Here is a 21,764-nt window from a genome sequence, read left to right on the forward strand (position 1 = left end):
GCTAGAGGTTGTCCACTTATTCAGGCAGAAATATCCAGATTTGCCACCTATTAACCAAGGTACGGTTAGTAAAATCGAAAGCAGATTTCGAGAAGTTGGGCACGTGAGGGATGTTTCAAGACAAAGGTCTTCTAAAATCGATGAAAACACACAATTAAATGTATTGTTAGCGATGGAAGAAAATCCGGTAACTGCAGCCAGAAGAGTAGCTCGCGAAAACTCTATTCATCATAAATCTGTGCTAAAAAGATTAAAAAGTGCAAACAAACGACCTTATAAAATGCAACCCGGTCAAGAGTTATTGGAAGACGATCCAGATCGCAAAGTTCAGTTCTGTGAATTAATGATGAACGCCATTGACGAAAATCGCATATCTTCGGAATGGATCCTTTTTTCTGATGAGGCTACATTCACCCTAAATGGCCATGTTAATAAGCAGAACTGTCGCTACTGGTCTGACGAGAACCCACACTGGGTAAGGGAAACTAATATACAATATCCCCAGAAAACTAATGTTTGGGCTGGCATAATTGGCAGGCAAGTTATAGGGCCCATATTCTTCAATGGGGAAAGATATCTAGAATTTCTTGAACATGAACTAGTTCCAGTCTTACGTGCCTTATATCCGAGTCAGTTCGATCCAGATTTGTATGATGAAAGAATCTGGATGCAACAAGATGGTGCTCCCCCACATTATGCCCGTAATGTACGCCAGTATTTAGATGACAATTTTCCAAACAGATGGATTGGTAGAAGGGGTGCAATCGAGTGGACGAACTTGGACGAACTCAAAGAATGTATTAGGCAAGAAATCCGACAAATGTCTCCAGAAGTGTTAGAAAATGTCAGAAACGAATTTTATTATCGTCTTGGGCTTTGCCAATAAGTAAATGGTGCTCATTTTGAGCATCTTAAACATTAAACGCAACGTTTAATAATTTAATGGTTTTTATTTTTTTTTGTATTTCTCCTTTATATAATCAAAGTAAATACAAAAGTAAATAGGGCAATTTATTCAAGAAAAAAGGCTCTTTTCAATGAGAGTTTAAAAAAAGTGGCTTTCCATTTGAAAAAAAAAAGTTGGGATTAATTTGGACCCCCCCTGTAGGTGAAAAAATACAAAAACTATCTTGAAATGTGAAAAAAAAGAAACAAAAATCGACGGGTTTCAGGAATTTTGCGAGATAAATTTTGATTAGTTTTAACTGAATTTATTCCAGTTAAAGTCACCACACTGTATATACATATAAGAAGCATGTGTAGTGGTTTTTTGTATAATCGATGAACTTTGTCATGCTGCCTCTTTCAAGAAAATCTGTGTACTAGTTCTGATTTCTGGTCACGAAAAGCATCCTTGATGACATTGGTTAGATGATCCTTTACAGAAATAAAATATTGTATTCCACAAGCATAGACACTAAAACTGTGTTTTTTTTACATTTGATCGATCTAAAAGAAAGATAAAACGTTATTCTACTATTTTAATTGGAAAATTGTAGAAATGAACAAACCTTAGCGGTTCTATTGAATCCAATAATATTCTTTTTCTGTTTTGCGGAAAAGTGCTTACAACAGGTAATATTACGTAGGAATATTAGGATTCTGCTCCGATTCTACCCATTTTACAGCTCAATAAATAAAATCAAAAATAAATTTGACGTTTCTTGAAAAACACTACGGTGAATCACACGTAAGAATTGAGGAGAACCACAGACAAAAAAAGCAGGCAAAGCATCCTAAGTAATAAAAAACCTAAATTCTTATACCTCTAGCAACAATAAAAAATATTCGTGACAATTGTTTTTAAAATAATAATTATTGTTAATGGCATTTTTAGAAATCATTTAAGGCAAAATTAAAGTCTATCAACATCTGCTAAAAATAATCTGCCTACTAAAATTATTTGAAACAAATTGATCTAGAAATCTATTAGAAAAGTGGAAATCTACTAAACGAGTAGATCTTACTCACTTCTGTTTAGCTTTATTTTACCACAGTGTTTTAGCGCCATCTATTGTGGTTGATCATTTACAAATACAGAGTTTCTAAGCTCAAAATTGCAAAAAACACAAGAAGAAGAAGAAGAAGTTCATGTAACTTATGGCGCCTCCTAGCGTAGAAATGTCAAATATTCAAAAGTGTTTCATCTGTTTTTTGGGGTGGTGTCATTTTGCACAAGAAATGTAAGATTTTTTTGGAAATGCCTAAATTATTTCCTTTATAAAATACTCGAATCCCTTTGTAGTTTAATTTTCACTCTTCCTAAATAACTAGATTACGTCGCCGTTTAATAAGCAAACGTCAGGCAAAATCCTTCCCATCAGTTCAATGCGTTTTAGTTTATTTTTTTTTGCGAAAATAATATCATAACGATCTGCAATGTGTGGGGTAGTCCAGGCATGAAATCGATAATATTGCGACCGGTGTATTTTTAATATATCTTTTAACGCTGCAAGAAAACGATCTGTGAAGTAATTATTACTTGTAAAAATATTATGGGTATTAGATTGAATTCTGCAGTAATTGCAAGGTAAATTTAAAATTTATATTGACACTATGGGATATGTAGTTTCCAAGATATTTACATTATTTGTTTGTAACAATTCTGATATCCTAAGCCACGTCTAATATGTACTTAAACATGTTAAGCATAATGAAATATCTAATTGGCAAGTTTATCTGTCCATTACCCCCAATTCTTAATGGTTTATTATATATAATGATTGTTATTGGACATAGTGTACAGTAATAATTATTATTTAGTTATTTTATATATAAAAAGGCAGAAGCTATAAGTATAATATAAACACAAATTATAACCTCACATTTTTTAATTCATATTATGATATGATCAGTAATTCTAGATTAGAACCTAATTCAATCCCTCTTGTTAATTAAATATATTAATATAATACAGGTAATGCAGGTGATCACCAAAGCAATAAAATTTTTACTACCGATAGTAATGCTGTATTACAGGTGTCCAGAAATTGCCAGGAAAGCAAAAACAACATGCATTTTGATAGAAATATATCCATAAAAACAAAAATTATTTGAAGAAACTGAATCACTGTGTCACAAAAACAAACTGAGGACAAAAACTATGTTGAACAGAACTTTTAAATTTATATATAATACTAGAAATGGTCCTAGTTGTATGAAGGCATAATACAGCTCTCCTAGAAAGATGTCGCTATTTTATGGGTGTAAAAGTGTGAAACTGCATTACCAAAAGGTTTTAAACCTCACACAAATAAAAAAAAAGTTCAAAGAAACAATCCAGTTATTCTTTCTTAGACATCCCTTTTATTCTGTAAACAAATCTTTGAATATAAAACTCATAACTGTTTTTTATCTCTAACTTATATAAAGTGTGTGACTTGTGAAGTTGGGTAAATTTTATGCTAGGTATTAAGACCATTAGTCATAAGCTTTAGCAGTGGATGAGCTCTTTAATTAATTTAGTAATAAAAAACTTATTTAAAAAAAAACTAGTATTACTTTTATATTTTTAATCTTTCATGCTTTTAAATATTATAGTTTTTACATCATTTTGATAACCCAATATTGATAATATATGTAACTAATAAGTTAATATATGCATTTGGTTTGATTATAGAAAGAATTACAGCAAGTCAGCTTTGGATGCAGTTCAAGTCATTCAGTCACCATCTTCCTCTACATCAAACTGGAACAGAACTTTCAAATTTAGTTGGCCAGAATGAAAGCTGGGAATTTATGTGTGAAATTATAATTCGGCAACAAAAGAAATCTAATTTTTTGATAAAATTATCTGACAAAGCCATATTTGCCACCTATTAAATTAGGAAATTTTAAGGCAGTCAAACAAAGTAGGAAGGAAGAAAAATTCATGTTTGGTGTAGTTCAAAAAGTAATTAAATTTTGGATCCAATATTTTATAATGAATCTCGTAGTGGTCCACAGTACCATAATTTTCTTCAAAATCAAATTGAAAACCTCTTAAAATTGCCCCTAGAGGAATATTGAGATTTACTTTAGCAACAAGAGGGAGCTCCTCCACATGCCACCTGTGATCCAAGAAAACCAAATTATAACTGCAAGTTTGGAAAGGTTGCAAAGGAGATAATGTTGCTTGTATCAATGTTGCTTCAGGAACACATTGAGCATTTCAATTCATTTAGTGAATAACATAAGATTTTGTTTTTTTTTTCTTTTCAGATTTTTTTCTATAATAATTTAAAATAGTTCTCACCATATAGTTTTTGTCATTGGTTACCTCTGCTAATAAATAGGGTGTTTTTCTCTTAACATTCTGGAGGCATATTTGTTTGTAGATCAAGTCCTTATTTTTTTAAATTGTAACTTATTTATTTAACACTTTTTCTTTAACATTAAAAAAGATTGTTTTCTTCAGTTTAAAATGATGATATAGCATAAATGTGAAATTAAATGTGTTTGCTTTGCAAAACTGCAAAACAGAATTTTCAAAGTTTGCACCAGACAACTTTTTTAATTTAAAATTCTTTGGTTTATATTGAAAGGTACTACTGCTACTTAACAAAAGGAAGCTCTAACAAAATATGTATTATTACATATACAACACTCAATGACAACATAAATCAACTTGTATTACCAAAGGAAGCAATGCTTCTTGACTAGGTATATGCTAGAATGTAACTTTCATTAAAATAAAACAGTATTATGAAAAAGTTTGAAAGAATTTACATTTGCTTTATGAGTTATTCCTAATGTAAATAAAGTTTAATATTCAAAGGCTAGACAGTTTAAAATTCTCATGATAAAATAGAATAAATCAGATTTATAACTAACAGGTTATGATGTCCAGAAATCAATGTTGCTAGAAAAACTTTCCATGGTTTCAATTTATCAAGACATTCTTTACATTTTTCAAGATTCACCTCATGAATTGACCCTGAATCTGGCTGGCATGTTTGAATTCCACTCTGGCTAATGTTGGAAGGATGATAAGCTTGTATAAGATGTGGTGTTATCTACAGAATACCCTCCATGAATAAGGAACAAGTAAAGTCCCAGTACAAAGTCCTCAGGAATTCTAAATTTTACATATCCCCTCAGAAGGGAGTGGTGAAACATTATTTATGACCTGATCTGCAATTCATATTGTATCTTTTTATATAATCTGTCACAATTTGCTAAGGTCCTAGAATTGGGTTTATTTTGTTTAGGCTATGGGTTTTAATTATTCATTAATTTAAGTTGATCATTAAACCAGATAATTAATAGAAATTATTAACTGGTTACTATATAAGTACTTAATAGAAAAATACTTTTCTAATATTATTTTTACAGAGTCTATATGCAAGATCATAATGCTTTAGGCCTTGATTAATATTTAACTCTGATTTTAGACTCCAAATTTATCAACAAATGTCTTAAAGAAACAGCCCCCAAATGTGATTATCTGCATATAAATGAAAATAAAACTCTTTTGTATAAGCTTCTTTAATTTTGCTTCATACAACTGAACTATTCTTTTATATAGCTTATTCTCAATTTATATCAAACATAATTTATTTATAGTAGACTCTGACTCTCCAGCTATTAAAGCCATAGGTGGTTTCAAAAAAAACGAATATATATCTTAAAACAACTTTATTTATCCCAAATATTAATAAAATTTTTAATCACATATAAATATGTTGCCACATTACAGAAAGAAAGATGTTGAATTATATGACTAACAAACATTAATAATCCAAATTGTTTTCAAAGTGTGTCATCCCATATGCTTTGAAATAAAACAACAATAAAATCAAACAATAAGTATTGCATTATCTATGACACCATTTGTATTTAACGATTGAGTGCCGAAAATAAAAAACACCTTGCCTAATCCATTTTGAAAATACATAATATGCAGTAATGTTTGAAACCATAATAATATGTTTGTTATACATAAGACAGTGATCTATAAGATGTGAACATTTCGGTTGTGATTTAATTAAAATTCACTTTTTTATTTCAGGATTCCATGCGACATTTTCGAGTCCGCCACCTATAGCTACTCCAGTCAAATTGTGATAGAAATCCCATTTTAGAATAATTCTCAAAGTTATATATAATTATATATTAGAACGCATTAAGACTGTAAAAGCTAGTAACAAACCCTTAGTCACTTATTAATATATTCATACTATAAAAATTGGTGCTCACTTAGGTTTAGGATAGAATAACAAAATATTAGTCAAATTCAATAATTGTATCTTATAATAAGGAGGTTTTTAAACAAAGGTAATAATACATTTCAATCATATTGTTTCAAAATGTTTAATCAGTATTCCTTTTAGCTTTTATTTAGTATTAAAGCAACTGAATCAAAATAAGCCATTAAGAAGCATCCATACTGGACGTAGATTTTAAAAAGCGATTTTTTCGACATTCATACGATGGTTCCAGAGAAACCAACGGATTGGCAAGGGTGTTAAGGGCACCTTGGTGCAGCGCTTGCCATCCCGAAAAGAAGGGAACCACGGGACAGTCCTGCCCCAAACTCCATCAGGGATCGTAAGTTTCTTGTATTTATTGGATCGTTTTTACACACTGTAGAATTATCACTTTCTCTGTTTTATATTTTAATAGTATGAACTATTTACAGAACAAGAAGAAATACTAAGAAAGCTAAGCACTAAGAACACATTAAATTTCTTATGCAACCAAGTTTTTATAGATAAAACTTTACTTAATAAATACTTACAACAGATACTAACTTACCTAAGAGAGTCAATGTTAAACTATTATAGTAAGAGGGTGTTGTCAAAGGTCTCTCCAGGGACATGAGATGTACCTACTAAACTTTGAATTGTGCCAGTGAATATAATAATTTGGGATTCTTCGTAGTGTGATTCTTGTCTTTCAAGTACTTTATTTGGTGGATTGAATATGTGGAACAAATGTTAATTGAGTACAGAATGTAAGATCTGGGTTGCTTATGTTTTCACAATATTGCATTATTTCACAGTCAATACTATATTAAATACATAATGTCTACATAAATGTCTTAGTTTAGTGTACAGTTTTAAATGTTCTACAAACAGCACTGATCACAAACCAAAGCAGTAGTCTTTAATAAAGAGTAGGAACACTAGTGGTTTCACGTTTAATCCTTAAGGGACTCCAGATGAAACCGCATATAAGTTTTGACTTAAACCCATTGTATAAAACGACTTAACACATTGATTATAATTATTAGATAAAACCTAAAAAAATGAAATCAGTGATGTACTAAAGCCAAGGAGGTTTAGTTGTTTTCGGAGAACCAAATGATCAGTCTAATAAAAGTCTTAATACACCACATGAATCTGACCAGTATCATCAATGGTATCAGTTAAGTATTGTGTAAACTGAAGAAAGTTAGATATAAAAGAATACATTATTGCAGCTGTAACATAATGAACTAGGGAAAGATGAGGTTGTACAAGGTCTTCTCAAAAATCTTTGCAAAGCTTTTAAGGATAAAAATTGGTCTCTAGAGATTAGTCATGTTAGTTTAGCTTTTCCATATTAGATGAAACCTAGCTATTTTCAACATAAATGTAAGGACATACAGATTAAATTGAAAATAAATTTAAATGGATTAGCCAAAATGGTATGATACTCCCTTAAGAAAAAGCATCATATTAGATAATCAGCTGAATTTATCATGTATTTGGTAGGTTGTATAACATATGTATATTATTATGCTACAATTTTGTATATGATTATTTATTTACCTTCATGATAAATAAATTTGTTTTGAATTTGAATTTGAACTGCTCATACCCCTTAAGACCTGTTTAACTTCCAGTTCAAAAAATTAATAGCTAGTTTATTTTTGTGGATTTTATAATTCCTGTCAATGGCTGCAAACATACTTTGAAAACAAGTTACAATAACTATATGTTCCGACTTATCATATGTCATATCTCATGTCTTGAACAACCCCTTTTTGCTTTCATATAAGGCCAAAGTATTGTTGGATCTTCAGTTACATTATTTTCAACTTAAGTGACATATGAATTATGAGAATCATCTTTTTGTGTTTTAAATTCATTAAGATGTTGATCATACTCTGACTTTTTAACAGCCTTGTGAGACTTTTTTTTACAAACAAAATTAACTTAAAAGCAATTTAGTGCTTAATGATATTGACATGGTAAAATAATTCTATTAGTAATACAGAGTTAAGCTTTAAGGACAGACTGATTTTTAGAGATAGTGTGTTGCTTGCGGTTAAAGATAGCTTTATTGCTATTGAAGTTAAATTTATTTATACAGATTAGGAAGCATTGTGTATTAGAATACCATTTGGAGAATACCACTATTTCCCACTTATATGTTATTGTAGTATATTTTGTCCCTAACAGTGGTAGTAATTTATATGAACGTTTTTTTGAGCAAACTGCCAAATTTCGTGCTAAACAAAATTTAGAATTTACTATTATCGGCGCATTTAACATTGCCTAGCAGCCATATATTATATTATATAGCCATTGCATTAACAGGACTAGTGATGTAAGTCCTATGTTCAGCAGCGACTGTTTGAGTAGGCTTGTATTATTTGTTTCTTTAAACAATTTATTTAGGTAAACCAAATCAGAAACAGTAGTGATGTACTTGTGGATCTTGTTATTGCATCATTTGATGATGTTAGGGTTGATGGGGTTGAGAATTTTTTGGTTCCCGTTGAATCTCACCATTTCTGTTAAGAAGATTCTAGAAATTGCAAGGTTATCTCAACTACCAAATTCAATCAGTTTTGAAGGTGGTAGACATTGGTACAGTAGTAATAACTAAATCTTCGAATAAAGGTATTGCAAGTTCGAAGATTTGGTTATTACTACCAAATTCAACTTTGGGAAAGCAAACTATTTACTGATGTACATTTTCCTTGCCTCCCAGAATTGTCGACATCTTAAGGTATCTACAGATGTTAATATACTCACTGAGGCTTTCTATTCTACTCTTACCGAAAATTTTTATAAATCAGTTTTAACCCTATCACCTAGTGTGGGTTACCATTCAGATAATCAAACTTACTAAGCCTAAGTATAAACTTTACCTTAAATTTAAAAAAATCCAGATCGTTCTTCTGGATGACCAGATACCGTTCCAAAAGAGTTTTCTGTTAAAACTAAAATCTACAAAGCTGCCTACACCAACTACTTAAGAGACATCTGAGTTAAGAAACAAATCCCAAAATGTTTTGGTCCTTTGTGAAATCCTGGAGAGATTTGGCACATATCATGGAGGAAATGACATTTGAGGAGAGGTCACATTGATGTTCAACTGAACAAAATCATTAATTTATACCATAATAGATTAATAATATATAGAACAAAATAGGACCCAAAACAGAGCCCTGCGGGACACCACAGCTAACTTCCAATGATGAGGACATGACATATTGATAACGGCAATCGAGATGAAATCAAAAAATCATCAGTATCCCTGGCCTCTTGAAAACCAAATTGTTTAGAAGTTATTAAATGAATTGATTGAAGAAAATTGAACATCCTTCTTTTATCCAGGGATGAGTACGTCCGCTGAGATTTAATCATCTACACTTGACTTTATTTTTTATTTCCGAAATAACCTCTTTAAGCTCATACCTGTTTGATCGAAAAAACGAAATGAGTTTTTTATCGTACATGTTTTAATATAAGATAATAACAATTAAACTTTCTCTTTGCTTGTTCTAGAAAGTCTACTGTTATAGTACATATTTTTAGTGGTCTTCATAAATTTTCTGTGAATATACTAATGAATAAATATATATTTATAAAGGACGACGTTTGCAACCATTCCGCGCAGCAAAGGATCCTCCGTCGAGTCGTCAGGTACAGCCAGCGTGAGCAGCGGAGGTGCAGCAAGCGGATCGGCGGGAAGTTCGCGAGGACGTGGTCCGCTAGCGTGGACCCGGTCGCTGACATCAAGCGGAAAAAAGGGCGAACTAGGACGGCAAAAAAGAGCGACATCGGTCGCCTCGGTGGAGGTGGGGGAGGAGGCGGCGTTGGTGCAAACGCCGCCGTGTGCTCCCCCCGCGAAAAATAAAAATGAAAGAGTAAGTTAATATATGTTTTTCATTAACTTTTTTAATTTTTATTAGCGATTTAAAAACGAACAAGGAATTTGTACTCTGATGTAATTTAGTAAAATCCATTTAATATACGAGGACCCTAATTTCTTAAGAGCAACGATTATGTCCTTGCCTTTGGCACCATGCTTTTTAAAGCATAAATGACAAAAAGTGGGCATAACATCTCTCTGTTTGAGACCACTGTTGATTGTAAAGAAGATCGAAAGTTTTCCTTTTAGTCTTACTGCACTTCTAGATTCCTCTACACAAGCTTTTGTAAGATTAACTAGCTTTTTTGAATAACCAGTTCTGCCATGGCATTCCACTCTTATGATGCTATCATATGCTTGCTTACAATATATAAATAGCTGATGCACTCTTCCGTTGTTCGGTCGGTTTTTTCTAAAACCACACTGGTAATCTCCCAATTGATAATCTACATTACGGAGCATATTTTATATTCTGTATTAGTAGGGAATATTTCTCTATAGCTTGCCCTTTTTATATATGGTTATTATAACACTTTCTTTCTAGGTGGTTGGTATTTCCTCTTCTCTTTTTTCCAAATTTAGCAGATGAGCTCATAGAAAGCACTAGAGTTTTTCCTCTTTTTTTGAAACATTCCACTGGTAGTGCATTAGTTCCTGGAGCTTTGTTTTTTTTTTTATTTTTGGATAGCAAATGACAGCTTCTTCCTCTTAAGGTTCTTTCACCAAGGGTTGGGTTATGATATGTATATTCATATATACATATATGCCCGCACATTTAGTACACCTTCAAGCCTTGGAGAAGATACTTCCAAGTCTCCATCAGTTCCGCTCTGCAACTTGCAAAGTTATCTTTGTCGTTCTTTACGACAGTTCCAACTCTAGATCTACAGTCGTTTTTTTATATTTTTTACCTCTTGAAATTTCTTATTCTGTTGTTAATTCTATTTGACTTTAGCTCTTCTGACTGTTAGTCCACCTTGGAAACAATTTGTAGTCCACCTGGCTCCTTAATTTTAAAACTTTCTCGCGTTCATTGTAAAACCATTTCCGCCTTTTGTTATATCTTCTTTTTTCTACGGTGGTTTGGTTACTGTGAGTACTCAAATTTTCCATTGTTTCCCACATTGCATCAGCATTGTTTGGATTTGCTACAGATGCCATTGTAGTCTCCAGAGTTGGTATTCTGTTATTTTTCTTTTTTTCTTTAAAAGCGTCAGTATTCCAAAATGTTTCCTAATTATGGTACCAATCTTCAGGTGGTCATTCTAAGAAAAAAGTTTCTGTGAACATATATTCAGAGTTGATTAATTTCTGATATATGATTGTCAAAATAGTATTTACGATTTAGTAGAAATTTGGTCCAGTTATTAAAAGTAATAAGGTGCCTATTTAGAATTGATTTAGTAGATTGATATTAGTAGGCCTAGTAGTGTCTGCGTGGGTGACAGCCTTATTGTTGGGAAAAAAGCAAGTCTATGAGTCTTTATAGTTTTTATATTTTTTATGAACAACATAAAATAAAAAACAAAAATTGATAATGACAAATTTTCGACATTAAGATAAATATGCAAAATGTCCATGTTTTAATAGGATAGGTTAGGTTCATTTATTTAACTATAGTATACAAAATATTTGCAGCAAACCGGAAGTAACAAAGCACAAAATAATACAGTAAAAGTGAACATAAAACATAATACAACATACAATAATAATATTTAAACGGGTGACATAATAATTATGCCCAATACAAATTATGAAACATTTATCAGAAAGTCTTAAGTTTAATAAAATAAGTTAGCGATTGGAAGCACTCTTTTTTATACATAAATCTCATTAAAAAAATAGTTTTAACACCTGCAAAACTTCTTCGCTGATTTTTCAAACTTTTATTCCTCTTTACAAATACCTAAAATACAACAAAACGCGCAATGTTTATTACGTTGTAATACAGCTCCTCTCCGTCTAGCGTTTACAGTCAAATGCATATAATTTTTGTCCATTCCGTATATATGGTAAGAAACGCCTTATTAAACATGACTGAGCCGATTTGATATTGATTACCCATATTGGGTTGTTAATAACATATAAATAAAAGTAGATCTAACCATAACAAAATTGGTAATTTGGTGATGGTAATGGTACCATTGTTTATAATAACTCTTAGCTAGGCAAAATTATGTAAAAATTCTATTTTTTATTAGCCATAGAAGTTGCGTCCTCTAGCGCCTGTCGTAGAAACTTAAAGTAATGAAATAGCAAAAGGACTAATACTTCCCGATATATCGTTGAGAGCTATTCATAGTGGGTATTTAATGTCTTAAAACATTGAAAGGCTTTTTTTGCGTTTCAATGTTTTTCTTCAGTCTAAGTTATTCTCTAATTTTCAAAGTTTTCATGGGCATCATTTTAAAACTCCATTATCAAAATAACCTGTTTTACGCTGTTTTTACAAACAGCAGCTTTACTTGAATTACTGATACTTTTCCATACATCAATAAACCATATCGAATTCTAGATTCAATTTTTTTTATAATTTACCATTTTTCTCATTTGGTAATTCAAACATAGTTACTAATAGTCTTTAGTGTGAAAGGTGTCCCGTATAGTTATGTTAAATTTTGAAACACTTCTGTTCAAGTTAAAAAAACGCAAAACTTGTATGTCCATTTTTATTTCTTTTAAAGTTAATTTCATGCATGGTATTTGAGGATAATGCTAAAAAAATCGTAAAGTAAATAAAGAATGATTTTATTAAAAGAAAAGGTCAATAATAATAACTCCTTGTTGATGCAATAACTCCTTGTTGAATGCAGGCTTGGGCACTTAAGCCTTTAAGATAAATGACGTAGTTACCTGCATTTAGCCCCTTTTTTTCGTATTTTTTCAGCAGCCTATTTATATTATATTATAGGGACCACATGTGTAGGCGAATATTCAGTGGTACCTCCACCAAAAGTCCTTGAAGTTCGTCCATAAGAAATTACTTAATTTACATTAAGAAAAGGTAACTGTTCGCATTCAACCTTGCAGAAAGCCCAATAGGACCAATCAACAAGTCATCGATTAAAGCAGCTCAAACGTTAACAAAAAATGCATGTTGAAAATTACATGGACGTGCACCTTTTGGATTTTCTGATTTTCCCACCTATGCAGGTTTCTCAGATTTGTAATACCACGCCTTGTGAACGTCGCTTTATCTGTCCAGAGGATTATTCTGTAGAAATGAATATTAAGACGGGACTGTTTCAATATCCAAGTAGAAGAAACTAGACGAGCATAGTGTTCCGCCATAAGCAAATCTTGGTAATGGTATAGATGTAAGTCTTCATGTTTTAAAATTCGCCATACAGTCATTCGCGGTACTCCGACTTGTCTACAGATTCGATGTACACTGATAGTTGGAACCCTTATAACAGTATTAAGTACTTGTTGATCCAAGTCTGCTGGCAAGTTCATTCCCCGATAGAAAAGATAATCACGCAGAATGCATTCCGAAAATTATCTGTTTACTTCCAGAATTGTTCTGTAACGACGGAATGCGTCTATTTGCAAAACGATGTCGATACTCGATAACTTCTTGACGAGCATTGCCGGTACGGTAGCCATACACAAATTGCATGTCTGTGCACTCTTCAAAAGAAAATAGCTGAGGCATTTTGTAAAAGAAAACGTCACTCACTAAGAAGCTGTGGCTGCACTTAAACTTGCTCGCTTGTATGTCAATCATTCTTAGTTGCTGTTTTGACGGCTTATTGATTTGTATGAATATCTTCTATTACTAATAAGGTGCATGAAGAGATAGTTAGTTAATAATAAGGGCTTGTTTATCATAAAACCGTTTCGTTTGTATTTGTGATCGCCGAGTTATCAGTATTTATTATAGTATTATCTTCAAATAACATTCATGGGCGTGTAACTTTGAAATAAATAAAATTTGATATACAAGTTTTGCATCTTTTTTTCAACTTGAAAAGAAGTGTTTACGGTCCCAAAAATTCAACATAACGATACACCTTGTAAAACTTGTAATGTTTTTACAACATTTTTGTTCTAGTCTACATCTTTTTGTTCTAAAACTATTTGCTCATAAATTGTTAAGACATTAAAGAAGTAAAACTCTTCTACTAGCCAAAATCAACCGGATTTAACGAAGAACATCATCCTCGCCAAACCACAGTTTTCGATCGAATCGATAACATAGAATTTATCGATCAATCCGTTTCGCCTCAAGATGTGTCCAAACTCAGCAAAGGATATCACACCCTGGATCCGGACAACGACCTCAACGATGTCCGAATTCGTCCGGTGGACGACGTATTCCGGACACCGCAGAACAAGCTACAAAAGATCAAGGTTAAGAGCAAAACTACTGGCGCTAAGAAGAAGAACAAGAAAGTCAAAGGTGACTAAACGTATATAAAGTCCAACCCAGAATATTCATTGTATTTTTAAAGCTCCTTCGGTTGAAGTTATCGAGTCCGAAACAGGCCAGAAATCGCCTCCTAAAGAGCAAATTACAACAATTAAAACCGTGAAGACAGACTCGGAAACTACTAAGATTGTTACAACCACCACAAGCTTAAATAGGTAAATAATGTAAAGTATAATTTTATGCTTTTTCTATTATGATTTTTTTAGGTATACATTTATGAAACTGATGGACAATGAAACATCCCCTGAAAATCACTTTGAAAAGAAAATTAGGACGCACAGTTGCAGTAGCATCCCTTATGATAATATAATAGAAAATTTGGCGCCTTTTAGAAAAAGGTTTTGTAATGTTCAGCTTTTCTCTGATAAAGATGGAAAGCAGCAAAAAGATGAAAAGGGTAAGTTTGACTCATGTTATATTAATTATCTTATTTTGTCAAAAAATCCCTCAGAGTTAGGAAAAGCCGGACCTAATTTAAAAAGTATTGTTTGAAGTAACTCTGTACTATCACGCGATATATTAATAAAGATGTTAAAAACATATTTTAAAAATAAATTCAGAAAATGTTTACGCTCAAAATGTTTATTTGGCAATGTAAAAAATTATAAAACAGATGTAAGTAAAATTAGCAAATAGGAATGCATCTCGATTGTAACAACCGCTTCTCGAAAACATCTTTGCAGGAGGTACTGTAAACAACTAAACTAAAAAAAACTAAACTAAAACATTTCTTTCAAAATAATTTTATCTTCTAGAGAGCTGGTGTAAAACTGCTTGTTAATAAAAAAAATTATTTAAAAATAGATTATACGCAGAGACAATATCTCCACTTATTGACGTTTATTTTGTTATTTTTTCTTTAAATTCTCTACAATTCACAAGCGTCAGTCACCAAAATTATTTTGAAGTTACATAATTATTGTGGTAAACTTAATTTTAAAAAAGTTAGTGTAAATTTTTCGAAATCTTAACTTATTTTTGTAACTTTGGTGCCTTCTAACTTTTTCTTAGAAGGTAAGTTCTAAAGAACAAAAGTATCTTAAGTTTTTGTTCCATACGTTTTTCTGTGCTACTCAAAATCAAACGAGCAGAAAATCGACAGTTTTCCCAAAAAGGCGAAGAGCAGGATACACATTTTCGTTTTTATTCCGAATAAACTACTAACAAAAAACAATGGCTACATGGATTTTTCAAAATATCAAAGGCCAGAATAATTGTACTGTGTGGACTTGTAATTAATGAACTGTGTAAACTCAAGTACATCATAACCAAAACAACCAGTGCTACCTAAGTACTACTAAGACTATTGAAGGGAAAGGTGAACCTTAATTTACATGTAACTCCAAAAATATCAATGTATTATGCATTACCATATTTTTTTTTGTTTTTTTTTTAACTTATATTAAGGATAATATACAAAATGTTCCAGAATTTAAATGCAACATAACTGGATAATTTTTGAAAAGCTGTTGTATGTTCACAAAGTTAAATAATATTGAATAATCTAGTATCCTTGATGTCATCCACATACAAAAAATGTATAAGGTACAGTGACTTTCCTTACTTTAAAAACTCTATATATATTTAAAAAGGACTACAAGTGCTTTAAAAGCAAACGATGTTACTTATATAAAACATAATAAAATCAGTTAAAAAACAAAAAGAAACACTACCAGTTCACCCATATATTTAGTTGATTGTTTAAATAACATTCTTGTTATAAATAATTTACAGTATGGTAGGCGAAACTACACAAACACTTAGGTTACTCTAAAATACATTTTCTATACAACCCTACTCGTTCATTTTAAATGGTACTGTATCACATTTTGGTTAAAAATAAATCTGCGACAGTTACTCTAAAAATGTTGCAACTGATACGCTGTAATACAAAACTTAATCAAATCTTTTGTCTTTTTCAAAAGGCAGACCCAGATTATGTGGTTTCTCTGTAAATTGTAGTTCTGTTAAACCAATATACATAATTTAAGATTTTCCTGGACATAAGGCAACCTCTTTTTTTGCCCATAAAAATAACGGAACACTTGGAGGCATTATTTTTTATGCAGTTATTTTGATGCACGTTTTACATATTTTTTTATAAACCCATCCTTTTTTAAATTTTTCTAAAGTAATTTCGGAAGAATCTGGAATTCCCACGTTATCCTATCCATCTTATTGATAACCATCACAGCCACCTGTATTCTTTTTTTAACGTATGCTTGAAAAAACGTGACTGTAGTCTATAGTATTCTAGCTTTCCACACATAACTTCATGTTCCAAAGTATCAAACGCTTTGGAAAAGCTCAACAGTAACAAGGATGATATATTACTCTTGTCAATAGAATTATCTGTTATATTAGCTACCACCGAAGTAGTACTATGATTCTTGCAAAAACGAGATTGACAGTTAAAAGTTATTTTGTTTTTTATAAAGTTGTCATCGAGCTTATAAAGTAAATATTTTTCTAAATTTTTTTGAAAGTTGGAATAATAAGAAAATAAAAAGGATTTAAAATTAAAGCATGTTTCCATATACCTGGGACATATCCAGTTTTTAAACAGCAATTGAAAAGAACAATATTTCCAAAAACAATATGATGTGTCTATTTGACATGAAAAGAAACAATGAAGGTGAGGTGTAATATAAATTCTGTAGCAAATCTTTAAGTAAAAACTTTTTAATACTATTTTTGAAATGGAAAATGTAATTGTGTTATAATAGATTATATCACCATAATGAAACAATGATAAAATTAAAGAGTGCAGAAAAATACTTGGTTTCAATTGTTAAGCGATGTTTTAGATTATGTAAATGTTTTAAGCGTATTTACGCAATGGCTATTTTTCTATTTATCAAAGCTGAAAAAGACTGAAGAATTATCAAAAATTATACTCAAGTTTTTTTAGTTCATTAAGTAATAGGTATTATTGACCTTAACCACAAAGTTTCTAGAAATACTTAAATACATACTAGTAATAAGTATTTAAGCACTTTCTGTAAATTTCTTACTTTGCGACAAAAAAAAAAATACCACGCTAAGCATTTAGTTTATTATTCTTAACATAAATATTGCTCTGATGCAGTTAATTGCAACCTACTTTTGTTCAGTTTTCTCTCAGATTAATACTGCAAATCAAAATCTTAGTAGTCAGCCTTCTCGTAACACTAACACATTATCCAACTATGCCATTTCCTTCAACATATAACACCACATGCTGAACATTAAAAACCTTATGCGATATTCCATGAATGTTAAATTAGAAAAAAAATCAGGCCTTGGGTTGTTCTTTCAGTATAACATTATTGATATGATGATGATGCTTTATTTGTAGTGCTAGTCCTCTGTAAAGAATCTTAATGAGTCTAACAAATCTCACCCGATTTCAGCTTCAAAATTATAATATTTAAAAAAAAAACATCTCCCCTAAACGGTTTTTTATTTTTAGACCATTGCATCAATATTAATAATCAAATATTTAGCTTCTTAGTTACCAACTGTTTTGATCACAGGATAATTAGGCTTTCAGTACTTTAAGAAACGTTGAAGACTCTGAAAAGGGTGGATTTGAATTCCTACATAGACTTTGTCAAAGCTTTCGACTAGGTAAAGGTTCCCCAGTGAAAAGTTGAGTAAATTAAGATACTGTCGAATTTCTGGTCCGCTATCATTTTTCAGTGAATGAAAACTTACCGCAAAAATACTAGACGAACGCAGGTAGTTCCTATTGTCATGTTATCCCTGTATGACTATCTGGGGTTCCACAAGGATTCAAGCTTTCCATAGATCCTCTTAACATGTTCATTAAATATATTTCACATTGGTTTAAAACTTAATTATCTTTTGCTGATGATCATGAACAAACTCCACATGTGAGTTTGGTCTGCGGGTAATTCTCACTTGCTTTAACATGATTGAAATTAGCTGGTAGGTTGATGTTATATAAATGGAATATACTTCCATGTTTTTAAATTTAAGTTCATAAGATTTATCATATAACTTCCGACTTCAAACCAATTTACACGTGACACTAGGATACTTTCATATGAAACTACACCTTAAACTATCGTCTGTGTTGATTTCACAATAGAACATTAAGAATATTTGGCTTTTTAGAGTTCTTGTACTTAAGGTTTTTGTAATTTTCAGTCTTGTTAGGACGTGACGAGACTATTAGCATCAAATAAAATCATGCTATATTTCTTATCATGCTTATTGCGCATTTTCCTGCAAACCACAACAAAAGGTACATATATATCATGAAAAGAAAGTGTGAGAGTTAAATAAAAAAGAAAAAAAAAGAAAGTCCTACATAATTCTTAGAATTATAGGGTTGTAAATTAATGATGTAATTATTAGTAATATAATAATGTAATCAAATATAAATATTTCTATTTTTGAAGAAAAAAACAGACAATCCTATATATACAGAGCAAAGACTGTTAAAAATGCTATTAGATATATATTTATTTATTCTCCTTTAAAACACAACACAATTGTTGTTACATTAAAAGATTGCTTACTGCTGATAAAAACTCATGCCTAATACCTACATAAAAAACTAAACCTAGACAAGATAAAATAAGTAAAAAAGAAACTATACATCTAAATATTATTTTAAAAGCATCCTTTACTTGTTTTTCAGAAGAATTTAAAATGGTTATATTCTTCTAACATCTGATTTATAGATGAACAATCGATCTTATTTGTTAGAGAACAGTCTATTGTTATTAATTATTCTTAGATTTATTTTTGGAACATAAAATTTAATATTATTTATAAGAGAGCAGTATTTATATTTAATATGATTTACAACAGAACAGATAAAAAGGGCTGAATGCAAATTTCTCTTATTATCGAGTCACTGAATTTTAAAACGAGTTAACATAGCATTATAGGAAATCATGTATATACCAAACTTTTTGACATAAAGGAACCGTAAGAATCGTTTTTGAACGTTTTCGATCAGATCAACATTGAATATTCTAAGTGAGATCTTACTAGTCATTGTATTTTAGGGTTTCACTTCTTTGAAAGAATGTTGAGTAATGAATTAAGAACCTAAGTGTTCTGTATGCTTTTCCAAATTCATTAAATTTTAAATTTGGCTTCCAGTTACAAGGTTAGAAATTTTATATTAGTTCCCTATGCATAGTGTTTTTTAAGTCCTAAAGATGATGCTCCTAAACCAAAACCGATTTTGCTTAGTTTTTTAATAAGCATACAGTGATCAACTTCATCAAAAGCTTTGGTACAGTCGGTAAAAATGACATCCAGAGTTTTACTACTTATGGCCTCTGCTGCAAAACTTGTAAAAATACACAAATTTGACACACGTTGTTAAAAAACCATGTTATTCTGAACGGCAACCTTCTTTAAAGTAATTCAAAATATTCCTATAAAGCAAGTTTTCGAATATTTTAGCAACTGAATTGATGACAGATATAGGCCTATAGTTTTTAAGATTACTAGCAATACCAGATTTAAATATATGTGTTATAACTGCATGCTTTAAGCTATCTGAAAATTTACTTTAAGAGACAAATAAAAAATTAGTGTGAAAGGCACAGAAAGAGCCTATGCCTGTCCTTTAAAAATATATGCTGGTTGTCCTTGGATTTTTTCCATTTAATGCTTTGAAAAATATTCGAAATTGTTATTTTTAAATAATAAAAACCCCCTTGATTCAGTATACTACTCAAAATATTTAATCTTTGAAAAATAAAGAATTCCCTACTTTCTCTATACTCTATGATTTCTACTAGTTTTAATGCCCGCTTTTGTGCAATGAAGATTTTAGGTAATGGTCCAACATTTCCACCTCAAAATAATATGCCATATTTCACTACTGACTTAAAATTAGCATTTAAGTATATTTTGAAAATTTTGTGTACTTGCCATTACCACATGCAAAAAATTGAAAGAATTCAGAGGGCCCTGCAATATGCCCATTTTATTTTTCTTTATTGCAATTGGGCAATTGCAGTATAATATCCTTAAAATTAATAGGTTCCTTTTTTCAACTTTTATGTTAGCCTTAACTTAAGTTTTAAACTAGGTAAATTTTTTCAAAGGAAAATGTCTCATAATATTTTCTATAAATTTACGGGTTCAATGGCTGGTTCATACATAACTACTACGGTTATAATACATTTAGTTTTCTATATCATACATCTCAATACATCTCTCCTTTTCTTTGGATCAATTTCAGTTCTTGTTGCCATTTCAATTCTAAATTTCTAATTTCTGTTCTCATCGTGCAGAATGCACGTTTTGTTCGATCAGATTTAAGAATTAGTATACGAGTATAATATAAATTTGTCTTAATTACAGCACGTACGACATAAAATGGTATAAGCGACCTAATTAATAATCATTTAAATAAATAGAATCTAATTTAAATGATAATGAGAAATCACAAATTACTTTTAAAATTATTGAATATTTTTTGTTTTATAAGGATTGAATATAAGCCAAACAATGTTTTTTTTAGGAGTTTTTCCTTTGTTTTAATGCATTCCCATACCTATCTCAACTTGTTTTTATGCTATAGTTATTTCTTTTCAAATTAACTCTTTTTTTCATGATTCTATAAGCCAGAAACAATAAGCATATGTTGTATAATTTATGGTCAACGTAAAAAAATGGATGCTAATGACATTAATACGACTAGCAATGATATTAGCTAATAACTAAATTTCGAATCAAATGATAATATTTGTTTAATATTAAGTTGGATTATATGTTTACCATTTTAATTATCCAATTTTAGACATTTTAGCTAATCAATTTTAACTGTAAAATTTAATATATATTTTTTAATTTATATAGTGGACAAAACATGTTTCATGAAATTTATCTAACGTAGTCCTAATAAAGGCAAAAAAATTAAAATACTTTTGACCTGGTATGATTCATATAGAAAAACAAATTGATAAAATGTATATCGTAAACTAAAATTATATTTTACCTGGTAATAAAAATTGATACTTAAAATGTAATTTCGCCTGCCGATATTACAACGGGTAATTAGCTTGTTGTTCGTGAGGCTTTTCAGTGAAAATTTATTTACGTCCTTAAATTACTGATTTCGACCAATAAAATTCTGTGGGAATTCAATATTTCGGCTTAAATGTTAATAATTTGGGTTCTTTGTTTGAAGAAATATTATCTTGTCTCATAAATATTATACCTAAAGTGAATGTTTACATTTTTATCAGCAATAACAGTTCGGCCCATAAAATTATATGGGAATACAATA

At 30.7% G+C, this 21,764-nt stretch overlaps 1 protein-coding gene across 1 annotated transcript in view; it reads left to right on the plus strand.

The window, feature by feature from the left end:
- The window catches only part of LOC126740707 (uncharacterized), a 114,925-nt gene that overhangs the window by 5,257 nt on the left and 87,904 nt on the right, over positions 1-21,764 (plus strand). Inside the window, exons 2-6 of the mRNA XM_050446835.1 lie at positions 6,357-6,528; positions 9,787-10,063; positions 14,197-14,470; positions 14,523-14,655; positions 14,707-14,897. Of these exons, the coding sequence (XP_050302792.1) occupies positions 6,357-6,528; positions 9,787-10,063; positions 14,197-14,470; positions 14,523-14,655; positions 14,707-14,897 (1,047 nt within the window). The remainder of the gene's footprint in view (positions 1-6,356; positions 6,529-9,786; positions 10,064-14,196; positions 14,471-14,522; positions 14,656-14,706; positions 14,898-21,764) is intronic.

Source organism: Anthonomus grandis, chromosome 9 (assembly GCF_022605725.1).
Source record: "Anthonomus grandis grandis chromosome 9, icAntGran1.3, whole genome shotgun sequence".
In the NCBI taxonomy this organism is placed as follows: Eukaryota; Metazoa; Arthropoda; class Insecta; order Coleoptera; family Curculionidae; genus Anthonomus; species Anthonomus grandis.